General features: G+C 43.3%; 2 protein-coding genes and 1 long non-coding RNA gene across 6 annotated transcripts in view; 1 reads left to right on the top strand and 2 right to left on the bottom strand.

Moving 5' to 3' along the window:
• The window catches only part of KIF24 (kinesin family member 24), a 62,339-nt gene extending 52,773 nt beyond the window's left edge, over window positions 1-9,566 (bottom strand). For both annotated transcript variants that reach the window (XM_036854343.1, XM_036854344.1), the window contains exon 1: window positions 9,269-9,566. The gene's annotated coding sequence lies outside the window, so the exon portion shown is untranslated. The remainder of the gene's footprint in view (window positions 1-9,268) is intronic.
• Window positions 9,567-9,656: 90 nt separating this feature from the next.
• Window positions 9,657-20,694, top strand: NUDT2 (nudix hydrolase 2). 2 transcript variants are annotated; one of them, XM_036854353.1, is made up of 4 exons: window positions 9,756-9,779; window positions 17,642-17,744; window positions 17,944-18,085; window positions 20,141-20,694. In XM_036854353.1, the coding sequence occupies exons 3-4, from the start codon at window positions 17,959-17,961 to the stop codon at window positions 20,455-20,457; spliced, it is 444 nt and encodes a 147-aa protein (XP_036710248.1). In that variant the 5' UTR covers window positions 9,756-9,779; window positions 17,642-17,744; window positions 17,944-17,958; the 3' UTR covers window positions 20,458-20,694. The 2 variants fall into 2 exon arrangements, with proteins under 2 accessions (XP_036710247.1, XP_036710248.1); XM_036854352.1 differs by lacking the exon at window positions 17,642-17,744 and having other exon boundaries at window positions 9,657-9,779.
• On the bottom strand, window positions 9,805-20,552 carry LOC118896507. Of its 2 annotated transcripts, XR_005020193.1 has the most exons (4): window positions 20,464-20,552; window positions 16,828-16,924; window positions 14,508-14,640; window positions 9,805-9,966 (listed from the first exon to the last, which is right to left on the bottom strand). It is a non-coding gene; the product is annotated as an uncharacterized LOC118896507 (long non-coding RNA). The 2 variants fall into 2 exon arrangements; XR_005020192.1 differs by lacking the exon at window positions 9,805-9,966 and having other exon boundaries at window positions 13,940-14,640.
• Window positions 20,695-21,857: the final 1,163 nt, after the last annotated feature.

Genomic DNA, 21,857 nt, shown 5'->3' with positions numbered 1-21,857 from the left:
TGACAAATATATACCCATGTAACCACCACATTAATCAAAATACAATCAAGACAGTCCCATCAGAAAAGTTCCTAAGGCCCCTTGGCAATCAATCCTCTCCTCCACCTTTGGTCCCAGGTAATCTTTGACTTGCTTTCTGTCACTATAGATGAGTTGTATTTTCTACAATTTGTCGTAAAATAAAATCATATAGTGTCATTGTTAGTTTAAATCTATTTAACATTTACTGACTGAAAATTTTGTGATTTTCCTTTCTTAGGCCTTTGGAAAAAAGTTAAAATGATCATACTATTTACCATAGCTCTTTTTTCACTGACCTAAATGACATCTGCTAATAAAGGAAAAAAGTTCTTAAATCAGTCTAATTTAACTGAGAAAAACAAGTAGTGAAACAAATTTGAAGAAAATAGCATAATCTACTGTTGCGTATAATTGTCAAGATTATTCAATATCTCTAATAAAGGTTTTTGATCACTATAAAAGTAGAAAACCTAAATCTAAGGTCTATGTATTCCTTGCCAATCAGAAAAACGGGGGGAAATGGCCCAAGTTCTAAGCATCCAAGCTATTTTTAGTTTCTCAAATTTACGTGACATTCCCAAAATTTCAATTATCAAAGAGGAAAAGGAAAAAAAGGGTCAATAAATCCCTCAAGGACATCATTAAACTTTAATAACTTTACTGAGATATAATTCACATACCAGAAAACTCACCCATTTAAAGTGTACAATTCAATAGTTTTTAGTATATTCACAAGGTTGTGCAACCATCACCACAATCCAATTTTAGAACACTTTTATCACTCCAAAAAGAAACATTGTACCATTAAATTTTAGATGTTACACTAGCACCTAACAGAGAAAAGCGCTTTTCCTAAAACATTCACTTCTATAATTATCAAAAATAAAATTAACCATGGAAGAAACTGAGAAAATGTATTGAAGTTTTCTGGGGAAATTTGAGCTGTGGTCAAGAGCTATTAAGAATGCACAGGCTGAGTTATTTTTTACACTCTTCTAGCACAGAATGAAAATTTCAAGAGCTTCAGTTGAATAAATTAGAAGGGCATACCAAACATGTTCTAGGTGGGTGTGATGGCCATAGTTTTCAAGAAGTAATTCAGTATAAGTCTAATAATGCATAAACCAAAGCCAATCTCATTTTATTAAGAATCTTAGGAACTCTACCCTTATTTTAAAGAAAATAAACCAGCCTGTTTAAAAAAAGAAAAAAAGTCTGACTCGTTTGTACATGGATTTCATAGTATCAAATAATCTTTGTTATTTTTATAATGGTTAATTAAATAATTCCTCTTTAAAGGTGTATTTATTTTTGTTACAAAGAATACAATGAAGAGGAAAGTAAAATGTGGCTTTGGATAACATTTATAGTAGAAAAAAACAAAAGTTGAAAGCATCTGTGTGTCACAGCCTTTTTAAAAGAAAAATATTCAAAGTTATTTCAGAAATAATTCATGTTCCCAAGTTTAAAAAAATCCTCTCCATTCAACAATAAAATTTCAAATTATTTATGCTGAGCAACCCTGGAAACAACTAGAAGTTCACAAATGCCAGAAATAACCTGATCATTTGTGAGGTAATTAAAGAAAACCACACAGTAAACAGAACTTAAATGTAATTAATATTAGATCAAACCTGACAAATAAAACTTACAAAGTTCTTTAAATGACCATTAAATTTTAAAATAAATATTTCTGCATGGAAAAGCATTTAAAAGGCACTTTTAACAAGTTATTTATAATGTAACTGTAAAAGTGTAATATTTATTTCTAAATATGATTCTATTATGTTAGAGGAAAAGTTCTTAATGAAATGGCAGAGAACATATGGTTGTCTAGAAAGAAAATAAGGGGCAGTGAGGCAGGTTATCTTCACTAAGGGGAAAAAGGTGTGGAAGGAGAGAATACAATAAATTAGAGAAGGCAGAGAGTTATGGAGAACTCTCAGAGTAAAGGATCATGGGGCTAAATCAGAAACACTGAAAAACAGTTTGGCATTATCTTACCAAGTTGAGTGTTCATACAGCATACAACCAAGCAACTCAACTCCTAGGTATATACCTCAGAAAAACTTCTGCATGTGTACTTCAGGAGGCACATACAAAAAAGTTCACAGCAGCACTGTTCACAAGAGCCAAAAACAAAATAACCTAATGTCCATTGGCTGAAGAACAGATAAATAAATTTGGGTATATTCATACAATGGAACATCATACAATAGTGATAAAAGGACAAACTACACTAAACAATTTATCAATCTCAGAAACATCATGAGGAAAAAAACAAATCCCAGGAAACTACGTTCCTTTGCATAAGGTTCAAAAGCAAGCAAATCCAGTGTATTATTTAGGCATCTAAATACAAAATGAAGGATAATGGTTATCTCTGACGGAAGAGCAAGAAAATGGTGAACAGGAAAAGAATACAGGGATATTACCTGCTAGGTCTTGGGTATTTATTCATTTTGTATTGTGCTTTATAACTTACATATATGTTTCACACATACCCTTTGGAATGTACCACATAATATTTAGGTAACATAAAGGGGAAAAAAAAAAAAAAAGAATCCTACAGCTAGCCGGGTCAATAGAGATTGTCTAGTCTATAGCTGATCTAGTCTATATTAGGGCCATGAAGGATTCCTTCATACCTTGTAGTTTGGCTTGCATAGTGTTTAAAATTTTTAAAAATTAGTTGCAATATTTAAAAAGCAGGAACAGTTAAAAATATCCAGTTTCTGCTTTTCTTGAAAATTAAAGATACAGTTACATTGGGCCTACAATAGGATAAAGCAACAATGGATCACAACTGAGTTATGGCTGCTCTCTTTAGAAGAGCATATACTATCCATACGCCATGGTCCCCTGCTCCCGGTTCCTTTATACCCACCAACTTTATTTACTTTAATTGGTTAGCCCTGTGGGCATCAGAGTTTGAGAACTAGGATCTGATCCAACACCTTCATTTTATGTGGTAACTGAGGCTCTGAATGATTAAGTGACTTACCTAAGGTTACACAGCTTTGATATGCTAAACCTCAGTGGCCTTTTCGAACACCTTACTATTTTCCACTTTCTACTTGCTCAATTATACATGTTTTAAATGAATATACTGTTCCTGAAAGCAAGGGACTACACGGGAAGGTCAGCAGGCATTAGAACATATTATACGCTCTCATTAATACAGAGGAAGTATGAAATACAAGGACCAAAATAGCTTCTGATTGCCAAGAAATATTTCTTCAACTGAGTTCCCCTAAACTGTGACAATGACCACTTAAAAAAATAGGGCTGCCCTGGTGGCGCAGTGGTTGAGAATCTGCCTGCCAATGCAGGGGACACGGGTTCGAGCCCTGGTCTGGGAAGATCCTACATGCCGCGGAGCAACTAGGCCCGTGAGCCACAACTACTGAGCCTGTGTGTCTGGAGCCTGTGCCCCGCAAAAAGAGAGGCCGCGATAGTGAGAGGCCCGCGCACCGCGATGAAGAGTGGCCCCCGCTCGCCGCAACTAGAGAAAGCCCTCGCACAGAAATGAAGACCCAACACAGCCAAAAATAAATTAATTAATTAATTTTAAAAAATATATATAACAACTTTATTGAGATATAGTTCACATACCATAGAATTCACCCATTTAAAGTGAATTCAATGGCTTTTAATACATTTACATACTAAACCCCCAACCCATCCAGCCCTAGGCAACCACTAATAATGATCACTTTTTTTTTTTTAATAAATTTATTTATTTGTTTATTTTTATTTTTGGCTGTGTTGGGTCTTCGTTTCTGTGCGAGGGCTTTCTCTAGTTGCGGCGAGCGGGGGCCACTCTTCATTGCGGTGCGCGAGCCTCTCACTATCGCGGCCTCTCTTGTTGCGGAGCACGGGCTCCAGACGCGCAGGCTCAGTAGTTGTGGCTCACGGGCCCAGTCGCTCCGCGGCATGTGGGATCCTCCCAGACCAGGGCTCGAACCCGCGTCCCCTGCACTGGCAGGCGGACCCCCAACCACTGCACCACCAGGGAAGCCCTAATGATCACTTTTTTAAAAAGTCACCGAGGGCTTCCCTGGTGGCACAGTGGTTAAGAATCTGCCTGCCAATGCAGGGGACATGGGTTCAAGCCCTGGTCCGGGAAGATCCCACATGCCGCGGAGCAACTAAGCCCGTGTGCCACAACTACTGAGCCCGAGTGCCACAACTACTGAAGCCCGCGTGCCTAGAGCCTGTGCTCTGCAACAAGAGAAGCCACCCAATGAGAAGCCCACGCACCACAACGAAGAGTAGCCCTCGCTCACCGCAACTAGAGAAAAGCCCCTGCACAGCAACAAAGACCCAACGCAGCTAAAAATAAACACAAATAAATAAATTTAAAAAAAAAAAAAAAAAAAAAAAAGTCACCGAACCCACTGCATTAGTAACAGACACAATACAAACCCAACATTCTCAATGAATTTGCATTAAGATGTTCGTGTACCCCACATTAGGCATAAGATCCCTAATTAAGAACACAAGAAATGCAATATTATCAGTGGGAGATTAAAATGTGGATAATACAGTATACACTTTTCCTCCAACAAGGGAATTAAGTTATTTCAAACTCTAGGGATTATTCTATCTATAGACCGCTGGTCTTAAAAGAAGACAAGGGATACTAGACAGCTGCTTAAAACAACAGCTGCAAAGAATGAGAATATATGATACCTAATGTAATTCTTAAGGCTGGATGTGAATTTGGGGATACAAATCATGTGAGTTATACCCAAAAGTACTTTTTGAAAGATTGTTTCTTTTTGAAACTGAAAAACAAGCTTCAACTTTGTTTATGGTTAAGTAGCTAATGCTTTGCAATTACTGCAATTCCTTTCAAGAGCCCCACTATGACATTTAAAAATTTCTAAGTCTGGTGCAAAACATGGGAGCAATCACCTAAAAATAAGCATAACAAAATTGCTGAACCCAGTTATCTTAAAACAGTTCAAATATTACCTCTCTAAATATAGAGGTTTAATTTTGAAAGAATTCCCAGGAACAGGTGGTAACCAATATTGGGTTTAAACTCAGTGTTTTATTTTTTAAATCTTGATCTAATCCAATTGCAGAAGTTGTCATTTTCAGATTTTTTGCCATTTTGCAGTTATAAAATACTTTCAACAAAATATATCTCACATGTTTAATTGGAAAAATAACGATTACAATCAGTTTTTATAAATTACTAAGATGACAGAGATGCTTTTACTCAGGGTTACATCCTCTTGGGAACCGTTGCCACAATGGCACCAGAAATTACTTCTAAAGGAGTGACGCTGAGAAAGCAAAGAACGATTAAAACAACAATTCCATTCACTGGGATCTAAATTATTAATACATAATTAATTATGCTACCTGATTAATCTTCCAAGACTTTTTGTGAGAGATGGACGTTGTCATCACCTCACTTTATACAAATGAAGAAACAAAGGCATAGATAATTTATTAAAAACAACTATATGAATTTGTTTTTGAAAGTGATTAGATATCTATTTGTTGGCTACATAATTCTATACCACTAGTTTTAACCAATCAAATCTCAGCATAAGCAGGTAATTTAAAAGACTATAATAGACACAGTACTGCTCCTCATTGCTTGTGAAATCTCAGCTAGTCTTTTTGGCCTGGATATTGTGCAATGTTATTAACTGAGTACTTTCAGAATCCCAGTGTAACTTTAGTTCACCTCGCAATAAAACTAACAATCTTACAGATGTCTTGCAGCAAAAACATGCAGGTATCACTATCAAAATGTCCCCATGATTGAGCATCTGAACTACTTGTCAATAACCAAACTCATTAACTCCCCACCAAATCTGTTCCTCCATCTCTTTGTTCCTTGGTGAAGTGAGGGTTGGGGTAGGGTAAGTGACAAAATACCATCTATCCAGTCACTCAGAGCTAAACTGGGAAGCATCCTTAGACTCCTCCTTCTCCTTTAATCCCAAATCTGATCAACAGGTCCAGTCAATTTAATCTCTTAAATATCTGTCAGATTTCCCCTTTGCTATCCTCATTCCTACTACCACAGCCCTGGTGGTTCAGCCTCAGATGGTGGTTCACCTAGATCATTACATGTCTCTTAACCGCTCTCCCTGCCTCCAGTTTTGCCCCCTCCAAACCATCCTCTACACTACAGAACCAGATCATTGTTCTGAAAGCACAGTTATGACCATGCTGCTCCCTTATTTAAAACCTTTCAGTGGCATCCTGTCACCTATCTAAAGGACAAAGTCCAAGCTCCTTAGCATGTCCTACAAAGCCTTCTACAGTCTAGCCCATTCCTCTCTCTCCCACCTACTCTTCAGTTTAGTCAGCTTCTTAGACTGTTATCTCTGTGCATTTATTCACATTGTGCTCTTAAATGGTCTTCTCCAACTCTCATCAAACCTCACTTTACCTGTCTACCTCTTACCCATTGATTAAAACACAAATGAGTTCTTTTCTGGTCTCCCCAGATGTGGTTGGATTTCCCTTCTATGTTCATATCATACCTTTTGCATATCTCTATCATTGCAGTTACGTTCTGTAATAATTATGTATGAGTATGTCTATTTCCTCCACTAGAATATGATCTTGTGGTCAAGGAATGTGTCTTATTGATCTTTTTATCCCTGGAATCTAAAACAATGTCTGGGAATAATAAACATTCAATAATTATTTAACGAATAAATATCCCTACACTATTTTTAGAACTATACAAAAGCATTTGATACCATTTGCAGTCATAGGTGATAGAAACTTTTGTATCAGGGTAGTCTGATTACTCAAGAAAACTAAAGCAGAGTTGGTGGTGCCCTGACTCACTGCCCCTGAGCAAGAAAATGAAAGAAGTTTCTATCACTCAAACGAATTGCTATGGACACAGCTATGGTCACAGTTAAAACAAAAAGCTTTCATCCAGTCATTCAAGAAATAGCTTGAGGGACTTTTATGAGCTGGGCCCTTTCTAGACATTGAGGAACAAAACAGATAAGGTCACTGCCCTCAAGGTGCTATTATTCTAATGGAAGGAGATAATCAATAATCAAATAAGCAAGATAACTTCTGATGGTGATAAACGTGTTTCTGTGAGTTCTGGGAGCTGCTGTAGCAAATTAATCAAACCTGAGGAGGGGGACGTGGGAACCTCCAATTTGTAGCCAAATCTGAGAGAAGTTGTGGGTATCTGCGGACCTACTACTTGTGATTGGCATCTGAAGTGGTATGGGAGCAGTTCTGTGGGACTAAGCCCTTAACCTCTGGGATCTGACACTATCTCCAGGTAAAATGTTAGACGGAGTTAAACGGTAGGACACCCAACTGCTGTCACAGAGAATTGTGGGGACCCCACATATTTGGTTTTTCCCTACACAGGAAAAAGACATACTTGTGGAAAACTGAATTTTTCCAGTACGAATGGTACCTATTAGTTTATGCCTGTGGAAAAGTCTTCTTGTTTAATAGGATATGAACATCAAAATCCTTGAGACAATATCTTGGAAAGTATACAATGACCACAACACTCAAAGTACAAGAAGTAGAACTCTATTACTCATTTAACAAAATTTGCTGAGGACCTACTCTGAACAAATTATGAATAGGTTTGCTGAGCCAGCACAGGAAACTGGATTAATTCATCAATTAAACTGAAGGGATCTGAGAAGAGTGGTTCAATCAACCCCTCACTTTACAAACAAAACTGCAGCCCAGAGAAAAAAACTGCTGTTCCTGCTAAACTGGAAGATGAGAGAATCATGCCCTAGTTTGCCCCAAGGACATACTATGAATAGCTAAAGATTTTCATTAACAACATAAACCAACAGTTTTTAATGAAATGTTATGTGGGCAGTAGATTAATGTACTATGCTAAGAAAAATTTAATATTTATGTAAAGCCCTTGATATGATATAGTGCTTTGCACAGGGTAGATGCTCAATAATGGTAGCTATTACTTCCAGCTATATGGTCTTTGGAAGACTGAGTGCATGATGTCTACCTGGCATCAACGGCTTGACTAAATTGATAATAGAGCCACATGACTTCTAATCTAATTCAAACATTTGATTTTCCACATGGAAAAAGTGAAATCTAAAAGGGATAAATGACCTGCAAAGCCAGCCACAGTGAAAGAGACAGAGCCAAGACCAAACCCTGAATCCCCAGTTTGGGTTCCATTACATGCCACAGGTCTACAGTTTAGCTATAATGTTATGGTCAAACTTTTATAAGAAGGTAATAAGAACAGAGCTGCTATACCTGACTTTTTTCAATCCTTTTATTAAAGTCATCATTGAGCTATGATTTTGATATAAGAATCAACAAAGCATATTGGGAATATATAGCCTTAGGAGTTAACAACGAAACAACAGTCTTGGTAATGCAGTTCTATCACGGACACCTGATAAATGGATAGGCTACCGGAGCAGCTGTTATATGTGCCGAAGTAGAGAGACTACAAGCAGAACAGAAATACAAAAGAGAAAACACTTAAAATGTGACAACAGCTGTGGGTCACTAAGACACTGAGATCAAGTCTTTTGGCATACAGCAACAACAGAATGGTTTGTTTTAAGCAAAGACTAACCGGGAGTCTAATAAAAACACTGGGAGACCAAGACTAAAAGCCACAATGCGGGAAGAGTTGTAGTAAGCAATCCAAAAGTTTTCCCTTTCACGAAGAGTGGAAAGCCCAACCGTAAACTTTCAGGTCCTTTTGCATATGAGATCAGGATGCCCTCCCCCTTCCCCCATAAAGATAAAAAATAATCTCTGTATGGGAGGGAAAAAGGGGCAGGGCATAGAGGGGAATCCAATTTATTTGTGGTGAATTAAATTCAACTCAACAAATATTTCCTGAAAAATCTACTATGTGTAAAACATTGTGAAAGATGCTTGCCTTGCCTCAAAGACCTCAGAATTATATGGGAGAAGGGAAGAGAATGGGGTTCACGGAACTACCCAAGGAGGAACAGAAGCTCTCTACGAGAGGTTCCAGTCAGGGCTATAGGTTCAAAGGGGTAAAGAGGACTTCGAGACTCAGAAGAGGTTTCACGGGAGAAGTGAGGGAGAGGGTAGGCGAGTGGGTGAACATTCGGACCATCGGGAGAGGTCAACTCCCGGTCCCCTCCCAACTGCCCGCCTCCTCACGCGCTTGGCGGGCGCCCTGCTCACCCTCTCCCGCGGGGCAGGCAGCAAGGCTCCCGAGCAGCCCACCCCGCCCCGGTTCTCCCCCGCCATTTCTCACCTCGGAGGCTTTCAAATTCCTCCTCGATCAACCCTGTCTGAAGACAGGAGAAAACGCTGACAGAAAGAGCCCCAAGGCGGGCGACCGAGGCGTGCTGTCAGCTCACTAGCTTGAGCCTGCCGCCAGGCCGCATCCCCATGGTAACACCGCCAAGCGCCGGTTCGAACGCCCGCGCCGACGCCCGCGCGCTGGCGGACCAGCACCATTCACCAATGGGCATCCAGGGAACTCGTGGACGTGGGCCGCCTTCTCTTCTAGAAGACCAATCAGGGAACTAAGGAAACAGTGGGCGTAACTCTCAATTTCCGTCTTTCGATCTTTCAACCAATTACTCCGCTCAAGTGAAGATCTCGCGATGTTCTAAGTGAGAGAACCTCACCTTTGAGGCGGGTCCAGAATCCTTCTGCCCGGAGCTGTTGGTCGCCCAAAGCGCAATCGAGCTCTCCGGATTGGTCGACGTACCCCCGGTCTCCGTTCAAGGCCCGCCTCCTGCCTCATTCCACTTCGGAAGGTGAGTAACCTTAGGGAGGGTCCATTGGCTTTAGTTCTGCGCGGCGGAAGTGAGGCTCAGAGCTATGGAAGTCTGCAGCTGACTAACCTCCAGTCGCTGTGGGGTCAGAGGTGGTCGTTCCCTCCTCCAAGCTGGCAGTGGGGCGTGGTTAGGCCAGGCCCCAGACGCTCGCAGGACCTCAGTTTTCCTGTATGCGTAGGGAGAAGGGATCAGTGGCCCCACGAGCCTTGCTTGCCCTCGTGCAAGTGGTGATCGGGTGGGTCGTCGGAAGCCCAGAGTTCCGGGTGTAGGGCCCAGCGACCCGAGGGCCATTCCTTCCCCTCCTTGGGCCTCAGTTTTAACATTGTTGTTACCTTTTAAACCCTGCCTACTTTCCAAAAGAGGTTTTATATTTTCTAATTGCTTCATTTATTGAATGGATGATATCGTGGCAATTATAGCAGAAATAAAGAAAGTCACACGGGAGTCCCACTACCTAAAAAAATAACTTCCTTTTTCCTTGTTGTGGCTTAGTTTGGACCTTATGTATTTATTATATCTCCTAAGGGGAAAATATATGAATGACAAATTAAAATAAACTGAATGCAATCAAATAGGCAAATGTAGCTAATGTAGAGTCGAGGTTGAGAGCAGTGATGTTGGGAGACAGGCAGATCTGCTTTTGAGTCACTACCCAGACACATGTCTGAGCTGTAATTTCCTTTTTCCTCTTCTGAAAACTGGCAGTAGTGCCTCGTGGGGTTGTTGTGAAGATTAAGTGAAATAACAAAGGTAAAGCACTTGGCACAATGCCTGACAAGTAGTAACTCTTCCAAAAATGATAGCTATTATCTTCATAATAGAAACAAGCACATACACTAGCCAATGGAGCCAGCAGATGTACTGTAACTGAGTACCCAATTTAGTTCAAAACTTGTCAGTTAAATAACTAATAATTCAGGAAGCAATACATTCTTCAAAAGAGTGGAATTTCTTCCTAGTAGCTATATCAAGAGGAATTTATCTTGTGGGGCCATCAGGGATATACATGGTGTGATCACCGGTAGTTTTGCAGAAAATGTGAAAAGCCATTTCTTGATTCAACTGTCAATAAAAGCTAAGAGCATGCCCTTAAAACATAACATAGAGAAGCTTTCTGATAATCTTGTATGATACAGGGGTAAGCGTGACTCGTATATTCAGTACGTCTATGTCAGACCCTACATATACATTATTTATTTTAAACTCTACAGCAACCGTGAATAGTAGGTTTTTGTTTCCTTGTTTGTAAGATGAGGAAAATGAGGCCTAGAAAAGTTAAGTATTTTGCTCAAAGTAAGACACTGTTAAATTAGGGAGCTAAGTCGCACTGCGAAGCCAGCCATGCTTTTCTGTGTTGTGCCGTGCTGTTTCTGACTGAAAGAGGATGAAAATACTTGGAATACCAGATGTACAAGCAGCTTTACCCAAATGGAGGGAGGTGGACTGCAGAGATACCTACAGTGGAAGCAAAATCTTTAACAGGAAATTTCAGCCCTGGGAAATGAAGAGATGGGATGAGGTGATCACTGAACTCTAGACGCATGTGTCCATTTACTTTGTGGGTAGCCTATAGCCCTTCAAATTCAACTTGTCCCAAACAGGAATCATTTGCGTACATTCTACTCCTACTTCTGCCTAGTCACTCAAACCAAATACCTCTCCCTTTCCCTCTCCCTTGGACAATGAAACATCAAATAGTGTTGATTTTCTCTTTGAGACCTCTCAAATTCATCCCTTCCTCTCCTTTCTCACTGCCTCTGCCTTAATTTGACTCTGTATCATTTGTCATCTGGACTGTTGGCAACAGGCTTGTAACTGGTTGGCCTCCTTGCCTTCTAATTTTTTCTCCACTTTCCTTGCTGTCAGAATGTCTCTGTAAAATGTCAACCTAACCATACTACAGCCATGTCCAAAACCAGTCCAAGGCTCCTCATTGCCTACGGGATAGAAACTAAGTTTTATCAATGGAATGTCATCTTGTGCTTGAGGGTCTTTGCTCACACTCCTCCCTTGGCCTGGAGTGTCCCTTGCCACCTTTATTCTGCTTGGTAAACTCCTAGTCATCCCTCAAAATCCTTATGGCGTACCCCTTGACCTAAAGATATCACCCCTTCTTTGCTACATTTACATCTTACACATACCCTTGTGATGCAAAAAACACATTTGGTAACTTGTCTGTTTAAACATCTTCCACTTTCACTAGTATTCAGCTTCCTATCTACTCTTCAATCCTGTTACACTGCCTGTCGAATGGGACACACTCAACAGACATTAGATGAGCGAATGAATCCTTTCAGGCTCTAGTATTAGAATTCCCCATGTTTGCTTTCCAGAATTGGACAGCAGGTGGCACTAACAGGCCATTTAACAGAATCTCCTTCACTAGAAATGATTTTTGTCCCAACCTTGTCTGACTTGGCTTCATCCTAGAAGCCAATATTCATGTCATTACAGGTGAAATCTCCTGTTTCCTCCCTCAGCCAAATGGCAAAGATAGCAAGATGACTCAGCAGCTTGGTCTCTGTGAGAAAAGAGAGTGGCAGATGTCCAGGGAAAGGTGCAGTTGAGGGAACATTTTTATTCAATTTATGGTAGTTGGGAGCTTTTTTCTTTCTTTCTTTTTAGTTTTATCTTTTTGCTGTTGTTACAAGAGAGAGCTTTATTCAAAGATGGGAGCCTCATTTCTGTCCACTCCTTTGAAAGGGAAGAAGGGACTTGGAGAATTGGAGAAAAGACCACTGTGATGTGGGAAGTGAGGGAAACATGAGCAGTCACAAAGTTGCTTGTGGGCAGGCAGAGTTGGCCTTCCTCCTCGAAGTGGAGTGGCCTGGGCAAATTTCCAGGACACCAGTGCCCTAAGTTAGGAATTTGTGTGCTTGCCCCAGGCTAGCATCCAGTGTGTCCCCAGTACTTGGTGCTTGGGAACCCTCAGGCTACTCGGTATGGTTTTGAACGTGTGGTTATAGGTTCCTGCTTCCCAGAAAAAAAGCAGAAGAGGCATAGAAACCTTTATCAGAGACACAAAGTTTAGGGGCCTCAGACTACACTTTACCCCTCCAGGACTGTCTTTGGGCACCAAGACCTTCATCTATACCACCCTCCAACTAAAACCTCTTCTGTGGAAAAGAGTCCAGTTAAACATATTTAAAATCCTCCATATGAATATAGATCAAAGTGTGGGAATTTTAGAACTGGAAATGATTTTATAAATCATTTTTGTGTCCTCTCTCAGGGCCACTTGTGCCCTAAGCCCTGCTCTTTCACGGTAAGCAAAGCAGTATAAAGGGAAAAAAATACAGATTTTGGAGTTAGACTTACTTGAATTCAAATCTCAGCATTCACAGACCAGCTATGCCTTTGGGCAAGTATTTTAAACTTTCTGAATCTCAGTTTCCTCATCGTAAACTGGAGATAATAATGCTTATTGTGAAGAGTTGTCTTGAGCATTAGAAAAGATATACGTAAAGAACCTTGCACAGGATAGATGCTTAATTGATAACACGGTGGGGTGAAATACTGTTTCTGCTAGAGGGATTTTACACTAGGAGGAACAAGTCGGGGGGGTAGGATTTGGAGAGCTCTTTCTGTATGTAAAGGTACATTTATGAGGGCTTTGGGGGTTGAACTATGCTTGCAGTAGCACTCTGATTAATTTGATGAAAATATTGGAACACAGCACATCAGTATAGCCATTATCTGTGAATTATGTTTTGGCACCTAAGTCCTGAACCTCCTAGGCTGTGAGGGAATTGTATCTATAGAGAAAGCCAAGAGTACTTTTCGTTAGCTTCTGGAACCTTCTGATGACATTGAGGGTTTTTTTGTTCGGGTTTTTTTAACCACCTAAGGCACTTTGCCACTTTTCTGAAGTGTGAATTGCCTGCTGTCAGCCTGGAGTTCTCACCTCCGCAATCCTGGCTGCAGGCATCTTTGCATATTAGACGCTGTGTTCTTTAACCCCCTGAGGTTTGAATCCACTCAGAGTTTGTGCGTGCCAGAACGTGTGTGTGTGTGTGTGTGTGTGTGTGTGTGTGTGTGCGTATGAGGGAGAGAGAGAGAAATCTGGCTACTTTCAAACCCCAGGACAGTTTCAGCTCCGTGGTCTCCAGAAAAACAGAAAACCTCCAACAATAGCTCCATTGACTTTTATGTAAATGGCACTCCTCAGGAAAACACTGGGCTATTTCCCAAAGTCCCAGAACGTACCCTGAACATTTGTTTGAGTGGGAGGTGGGGAGACAGTTCTGTTGAGTCAATGAACATCTGTTGAGAGCTGCTGTGCTGGGTCCCAGGAGACAGCTCATAGTCTGGCTCTTACCTGCCAGAGGTACAGACAGAGATTTACCATACTAGGCATGCGTGCTTGTGGTGGCTTTGTACTGTGTCCACTTAGCTGAGCTGGAACCGAGTTTCCCAGGATTCCCTTCCTGTATGGTTCCAATTGGGGTTGACCTCAAGAAAATTTTGTGCAATATTTGGAAAACGGAAGTGAAGTAGCAGCCAGTACACTGTGAAGGATACCGGGCATGATGGCAGTGTATACCTTTTGACACTGATCTGCTGGCTCACCTTGGTGGTGCAGGACAGCACCCAGGCCTGCAGCTCCCCAACGCCTGCTGAATCTCCTCCTTCAGCTGCTCTGACAGTCCTAGGCTAGATGTACGTTCACCTCTGTGGCAAAGGTCCCTTGCTTCTCCTGCAACTCACCCGAGTCAGTGAGCTTGGAGACAGTGAACAGAAGTCGATTTGTTCTCGCAGGTTCCAGTTCTTTCTCTCCTCCACTTCACAGCCAGCTTTCCTTCCCAACTGCTGGCCTCACCGACTTACAGAGACTTCAGGCCTAACACCAGATGCAGAACTGACAGAGTTGTGTGGATTTCTCCATCAACTTCCTAATTGGACAAGGTCTAATCCCTATACTAAATTCTTACTTTACCGTTGCTCATAGTGTTCTGTTTCGCTTATCAAACCCTACAGTAGAAGATTATTCAAGCCATGTTAAAGGCCCAGAAGATGGAGTGATTAGAAGCCAGAAGGCTTCACAGAAGAGGTGACATCTGAGTTGTTGCTGAAAGGATGAGGAGGTGGTTAAATGGATGGGGAAGGAAGAAATTCTAGAGGACGGCTGGCTCAAGCCAAGCAATTGAAGGGCAAATAGGAGTTCTGCCTTTCTGGCCTCTCTGTGGGTGCAGAGCATAGAGAGAAAGTGAGCATCTATCTGATCCTAGCTCTTCTTGTTCCATCAAGATGAACCGTTGGTCAGTCTGCTTCTTAGATGTGGTCACCGCTGAATACTGGTATCTACTGAGATACATTTTTGCTGGGTGCGCCCCTGTCAGTGACCTAAGCCTCCTCCCCACAGGAAAATATTGGCCTGCTCCCGTCTCCCCAGTAGTTCCACATGGCCACCCCAGGCCTGTCTTTCTTGGCCCCCCATGCAGCATCTTTGTTTCCTCATGCTGTATTGGCGATGGCAGTGGTGTGGAGGGAGGGCACTGTGCCCACTAGTCTGGGATCCCTAAGCTTATTGAGGGGCTCCAACATCCATTCCATGGGACTCCACTCGAAGCAGGGGCCAGGTGCCCTACGCCTATAACTTGCTAATACTTTCTGAGCATCTTGATAGGAAAGCATGGGATCAGGTACCTGTTTCTGCCTAAACCTGGAACCAGTCATTTGAAATCTTGCTTCACCAGTTCTTTGGTGACAGGGTTCCTTCTGGCTTCCAGAATAAGGAACGTTCTCAGCATAAATAGGGAGGCCAGGGAAACAGAACACCATATTTAGTAAAAGCCTGATACCAGTTTACATATGAATTTTAAACTCAAAAAGAACCATACTTTACATACTGTTATGAGCCATTCTTTTTCCACTGAAAATCTTTTTACAAGCAGCACGTTTGACTCTACCTCATTTTTTTAAAGGCCTCATAATCTTCCATCATATAGATGAAATACTGTACTTATTTAACCATTCCCGTATTGATATTTGTTTCTGCCCTTTTTTTCTTTTTGTGTGTGTGTGTACATCTTAAACATGTATTTCTATATGTCAGTATGCCTAGAATTGGAATTCCTGGGTCTAAGGGAATGTGCATTTTATGTTTTGATAATTATTACCAAATTGTCCTCCTAAGGGGATATGCTAATTTAATCTCCCACCAACAGTAAATGAGAGCACAGACCATTTCAAAAACCCATTCTGAGATTATTTCCAATCCTTAAAAACTCTCATTACAGGTGTAGAAAGGTTTGGAAAGGTCACAGTGTTGGGTGTGCTTGGTTTTTTGGGTAAGGAACTACTGTTCTCTAGAGTAACATTACCATCTGTTGGTAGTCCTGAGAATTGCCCTGGAACAGGTTGTGATTTGGGTCTGATTTTTAGGCCTTTGACAAATGCAAGCTCATCTTGATTGAGCACCAACAAGGGGGCCATGGAGACCATCAGCATCTACTCCAGCCACCCTTTCAGCATCAGCTCTGCCACCTGTGAGCACCAGCTCCTTCTTTGGCCCTGGAATCTTGGAGATGAGACCCTCCGACTCGGGCCTCTCCCTGCCTGGGCCACTCTCTCAGGCCTCCGCTGCATTTGAGACACCTGGTTTTCTTTCAGTTCTGCTGTCTCACCTCGGAACCCTTGCCCATGCTGTTCCCTCTACCTGGAACAAATCTCTCCTCTTTCCCTTTGACAGCTTACCTTCTACTCATCCTTTACTTCTCTGCTCAAACATCCCTTCTTCCAGGAAGCATTCCTTGATCCCTCAGTCAGGGTTAAGTTACCAATCACACATTTCCCCTTTGGAGCACATACCTTATTGGCAATTATTTTTAAATTTGCTTAACTATTTGATTAAAGCCTGCCTCTTCCACTAGAATATAAACTATATTCTATATTCTTGTGAGGGCAAAGGCCAAGCACAGTACTTGGTACATAGTAGGTACTCAATAAATATTTGTCGAGTGAACAAATGGTACAAGTTTTTCTTTTGCAGGGCTTCACATAAAGGATCTTCCATATTTTTTGTTACCTTGATTACATGTCCTCCTTCAGATGATGAATTTTTTTTTCATTTCTGCAGATATTCCTACTCCCTTCCTGTCTTTTGTTGTTGTTGACATTTTTTTCTGAAATGGAAAAAAGGCTAAATGGAAAAGACTAAAAAAGTCTGTCTTCATTGTATTTCTGATTATAAAAATAATAAATGTTCTCTGTAAATTTCCAAATAATACAGATATATATGGAGCAGAAAATGGAAGTCTCCCCATAATCTCATCCCCCCCCCAGAAAACAGTATTAATGATGTGTATCCTTCAGACATTTGTCTGTGCATAATGAAATCTACTGAGATTACATTCCAAGCACTGTTCTAAAGCACTTTACAAAAGTTAAGTCATGTAATCCTCATAGCAGCTCTTTACAGTAGAGCTATTACTATCCTGTCTTACAGCTATGGAAACAGGCTTAGGAGCTAATCACACAGTGAATACATGGCAGAGTCAGGACTTGAACCCAGGCTCCAGGTTCACACTCTTGACTACTCTGCTAGTTCATCTCTGATGGGGTAGGAAAGAGACTTTCTACCATGTGTTCCCCTTTATATTTTGAGTTTTGAACCATGTGAATGTATAACATTCCAAAACGGATAAAAGATTGAAAAAAAATCAATAATAAATTTTTAGTACACTAAGCTACCCTTTCTAAGTGACCCTTCTGAGCCATCAGAAACCACATTGTTGGGGTCTCTTTGCTCCAGAGACTCAGGTTGGAGGCTGAGGGAAATAGGATTGTGAATTTGATGATAATATTGTACTGCATCTCTCCCATTCCCCGCATCTCTCCAGTTTCAGTGGGGTTGCTTCTGAGGATCTCCAGTCTCTACATACACACGCCAGCCCTGTTTTAGCTGGGAGACCTGGAGGAGTTGGGATAGAGCTACAGTAACAGGTAGGGACCAAGGTCCTGCAGTTACACACAAAGGCCTGTCTCTGACTCCTGGTTTTCCCCCATTGGTTCTCAGCATGCTGCCTTTGTCTGTAGGTGATGAGGTCACTGTTAGCTGGTCTGTGCTACTCTGCAGCACCAGAGTGCTGCCCCCAGTATGGATCTTCCTGTTTTGTGTAACTTCGAACATCTTTTTTGTTAGACCTTCAGATAGACCATGGCCCTGAGAGCATGTGGCTTGATCATCTTCCGAAGATGTCTCATTCCCAAGATGGACAACACTGCAATTGAGTTTCTACTGCTGCAGGCATCAGATGGCATTCATCACTGGACTCCTCCCAAAGGTGCGAGGCCAGGGGGGCGGGCTTTGGGGAAATGCCAAGCACTGTTCAGAAATCCACCCTGCCAGGCACCCTGCAAGGCTTGCTTCCCAGTCATTGTGTAGCAGGAGGGGGTGGGGTGGGCAGGAGCTCTTGATCCTTTCTACCTACAAAGTCTCCATGCCAGGCCAGAGAAGAACTGGAAATAGAACTCTGTGGCTGAATTCCAGAGCAGAAGCAAGACCTGGTTTTCTTTCCTTTTTTTTTCCTCTTCTCCGCACCATGCAGCATGTGGGATCTTAGTTCCCGACCAGGGATTGAACCCGTGCCCCCTGCAGTGAAAGCACGGCGTCTTAACCACTGGACTGCCAGGGAAGTCATAACACCTGGTTTTCTTGCATCAGTCACCAGAGCCTCTGTGGTGAACGGCTGGGTAGGGGAAGAGGCACTGGGCTGGGAATTGGGGACCTTGGGGTCAAGTTATTACTGGGCTACAGGTCAGGAGCCCATAGTGAACAGCCCCCAGACAGAAGGGAGAAAGTAGGGTCAGGGAGGGGTGAACAAGACTCCAGGGTTGGAGGAAAACAAGGAAGTGGGAATAGGAAATAAAATTTGCACATTCAAGTTTCACTGAGGAGAAACAAGGTGGAAAAAAAAGAGACAGAAGTGTCACCGATACTATGAATAGGAATATTCACACTTGCCTCCTGATCACCTGAGTCACACTGCACGGTCCCTCTCGCTGAAAGATTTCAAAGGACCTCTCTGAATTTTTCCCTGCTTGGGCCTGGGTGAGAAGTTACCCTGTTAACACTGCTGGGCAGAATGCTGAATAGATGCTGCTGGGCAGGGTGTGCCCAGAGACTCCCACACAGTTCTGAGGGAAGGTCGGGCATCCTGGATCAGCGTCACCTGTCTCACCACCAGCATCCCTCCCACCTTCCTCCCCTGGTGCGTTACCTACCTGTCTTTGTGTCCGTGGCTGTATGAGGTGCTATACAGAGAAAATTCCCTAGCAGCCATGAACGAAAATGGGCTTTTAAGTCCAAGCTCCTGGCTGCTTTCTGTGGGAGCTGTGCAGCAGCAGCTGACTCAGGGCACTGCTCTGAGGACCCCTGGGAAGGAGGAGGCTAGGATGTAGCCCTGTCTTTGAACTAAGAAGAGAACAGCTAAGAATTCCTGCTCTCTATGAGCTCCTGAACCAGGAGGCCCCCAGCAACTTGCTGGAGCCATGTGTTGACCGAGGCTGCCAGACCCCTCCCAGGCCTTCTTGGCCGCCCCTGGGCAAGCTGAGAATTTGCAGGGAGGGCTCGAGGCAAAGCTGAGGGCTGCTCCTAGTCTGCAGAGCTTCAAGTTCTCTTACAACAGTTTCTTGGCAGTTGTCTGTTTGCGTTTGGGCCTTGCCAACAAATTTTCTTAGAACTGGCTCTCAGCTTGTCCTTAGTCTAAGTTCCCATCAGGACTTTCCCTATGAAACTGGAATCTGGCCTTGCTCAGAAAGATGAAAACAATTTGGAAGAGCCTTGATAGCTACTTGGAAACAGCTGCCGGTGCCTCGGTGCAGGGTTTGGAGACAGACTGTTGGCCCTGGGACTTCAGGGACCAACTGCAGACAGTGTTAAGTCTTCACTGTGCATTGTAGGTGAAGGGCTCCCTCTCCAGCCAGCTCCCACCTGGCAAGAAAGGACTGCCCCTCCTTGGGAAAATCACGTTAAGGTGTCCCAGGGAAGGGTCTCCCTGAGAATATGGGATGAAGAGAACGCCAAAGAAAAATAAAGCAGAGGTCTGAGGGAGGCTGTCTCTCTCACCATCGAAGAGCAGTATTCTAGACCAGACTTGCCAAATATATGGTTTGTTTCACTCTCTGTAGAGAAGATGGGGTGGGGAGGAGGGATTGCCCAGACACCACAGAGCCAGACACTGCCTGCCCTGTACCCCATTCCTAGGCATGTTAGGATATTGCCAAAGCTTAGCAACACCTAGAAGAGTTGCCAGAGACCCCAGCTTTAAATCATCTGACCTGGAAAATCCAGCTTTGTTGAAGATTATATCCACCTTCTCTTCTTTTCTCCTAACCAGGCCATGTGGAACCAGGAGAAAGTGACTTGGAAACAGCCCTTCGGGAGGCTCAGGAGGAAGCAGGCATAGAAGCAGGCCAGCTGACCATCATTGAGGGATTCAGGAGGGAGCTCAATTATGTGGCCAGGGAGAAGCCTAAAACCGTCATCTACTGGCTGGCAGAGGTAAAGGACTACGACGTGGAGGTCCGCCTCTCCCACGAGCACCAGGCCTATCGCTGGCTGGGGCTGCGTGAGGCCTGCCAGTTGGCTCAGTTCAAGGAGATGAAGGTGGTGCTCCAGGAAGGACACCAATTTCTCTGCTCCACAGTGGTCTGAACTCACCAGATCAGGGTCTTTTGCCTCCGTAGGATCCTTGAGGGCTTCTGAGGTGAACTACCTTTGCTTCCAGGGAAGCCTGTGCCGGTCTTTGGCTCATTATAGCAGATTGCAGACAGGCTGGTAAAATCAGCTGAGGACCCTCAGAGAAGAGCAAGCAAAAATCTCAGCTGGGTGGAAAGGAAGGGAAAGGAGTTTAAAAAAAAAAAAAAAAAGGCCAAGCCCAGTGAGTGCATCCTTATACTTTATGAATAAACCTCAAGCAGCTTATCTCTCCTTCTAACCTGCTGTATTTATTTCATGGGTTCTCGCCTTGGGTGGGGAGAAAAGCTAGAGTGAATCAGAGCTCTGACCTTAGCTGGAGGGAATCCTGTGTCCAAGCACTGTACCCCAGAGAAGCTGAGGGACGGAGTCAGAATCAGAGAGACCCAGCACTGCCGGGTGGCTCTCCTGCCTCTGGACCTCCAAGCACCCTCACCCCACCCCACCGGTGTGCCTGAGATGTAGTGACTTGTAGCGGACAGGATATACAAGCAAGTGGGACTGGAGCGCAGGAATGGAGTCTGCTACACAATCGGCCCACCATATCCGCAGATATCGAGGGCCGACGGTGGGACTCAAACCCTCGGAATTTGGTATCCTCAGTGGGTCCTCAAACCAATCCTCCGCGGATAACGAAGGACGACTGTACTCGCTAATGTATCTTTCCCTGGCACCAGGCACATATGTTATAGGTGCTCAGTAAATATTTCCTAAGATAATTCGAGACCCAAGGAACATTGGAACAAATCCCCAGTCACAACAGGGAAAGGAAGGACAGGCAACCCTGGGCCACCAGGTCAGTGACACATACGCTCCAACCTCCCAGCCCAGTCCTGACTCCCAGGGTCAGCGTGGTTGTCAGCATGACTGAGGCCACTGGCAAGGGGCAGGCCTGAGCCTGGGGGGCTCAGCTGGACCACCCAGCAGCCCTGTCACTACCCCGTGCATTCCTCGCCTGCAGCTGCCTTCCCCGCCTTTAGCAAGCCCTCGTCATTGGCATTTCTCTCTTCCCACCTGCTCCCTTTTTCCACAATTCAACTGTAAGATCCAGAGCCGCAAGAGCTGCGTCTCAGCCCTCTTTCCCCTTGCTACTAGGGCTCAAGGAATGCAGGGTAGGTGTTAGATCCTACAGCCCTTCCAGGAGCTGTTAGCAGCTGGATTCATGTGGATTTCATTAGAGGGTTGTTGCCCAATGAAGTACAGAAGATTGGATGGGAAGGGGCATTGGCAAAGGTCAACCTGGATTACCAGGGTCAAGAACAGCCACCCCCAGAGGAAGGAGAGAGAAGTCACCCAGGTCTTCGATCAGGCCTCCAGATGTTTTCAGTCACTGGTTCTCCGTGCAGACAGGGCAAAAG

This window comes from Balaenoptera musculus, chromosome 6, assembly GCF_009873245.2.
Source record: "Balaenoptera musculus isolate JJ_BM4_2016_0621 chromosome 6, mBalMus1.pri.v3, whole genome shotgun sequence".
NCBI lineage: Eukaryota > Metazoa > Chordata > Mammalia > Artiodactyla > Balaenopteridae > Balaenoptera > Balaenoptera musculus.
The sequence above is the reverse complement of the archived record's forward strand: the minus strand, read 5'-3'. Positions and strand labels throughout refer to the sequence as shown.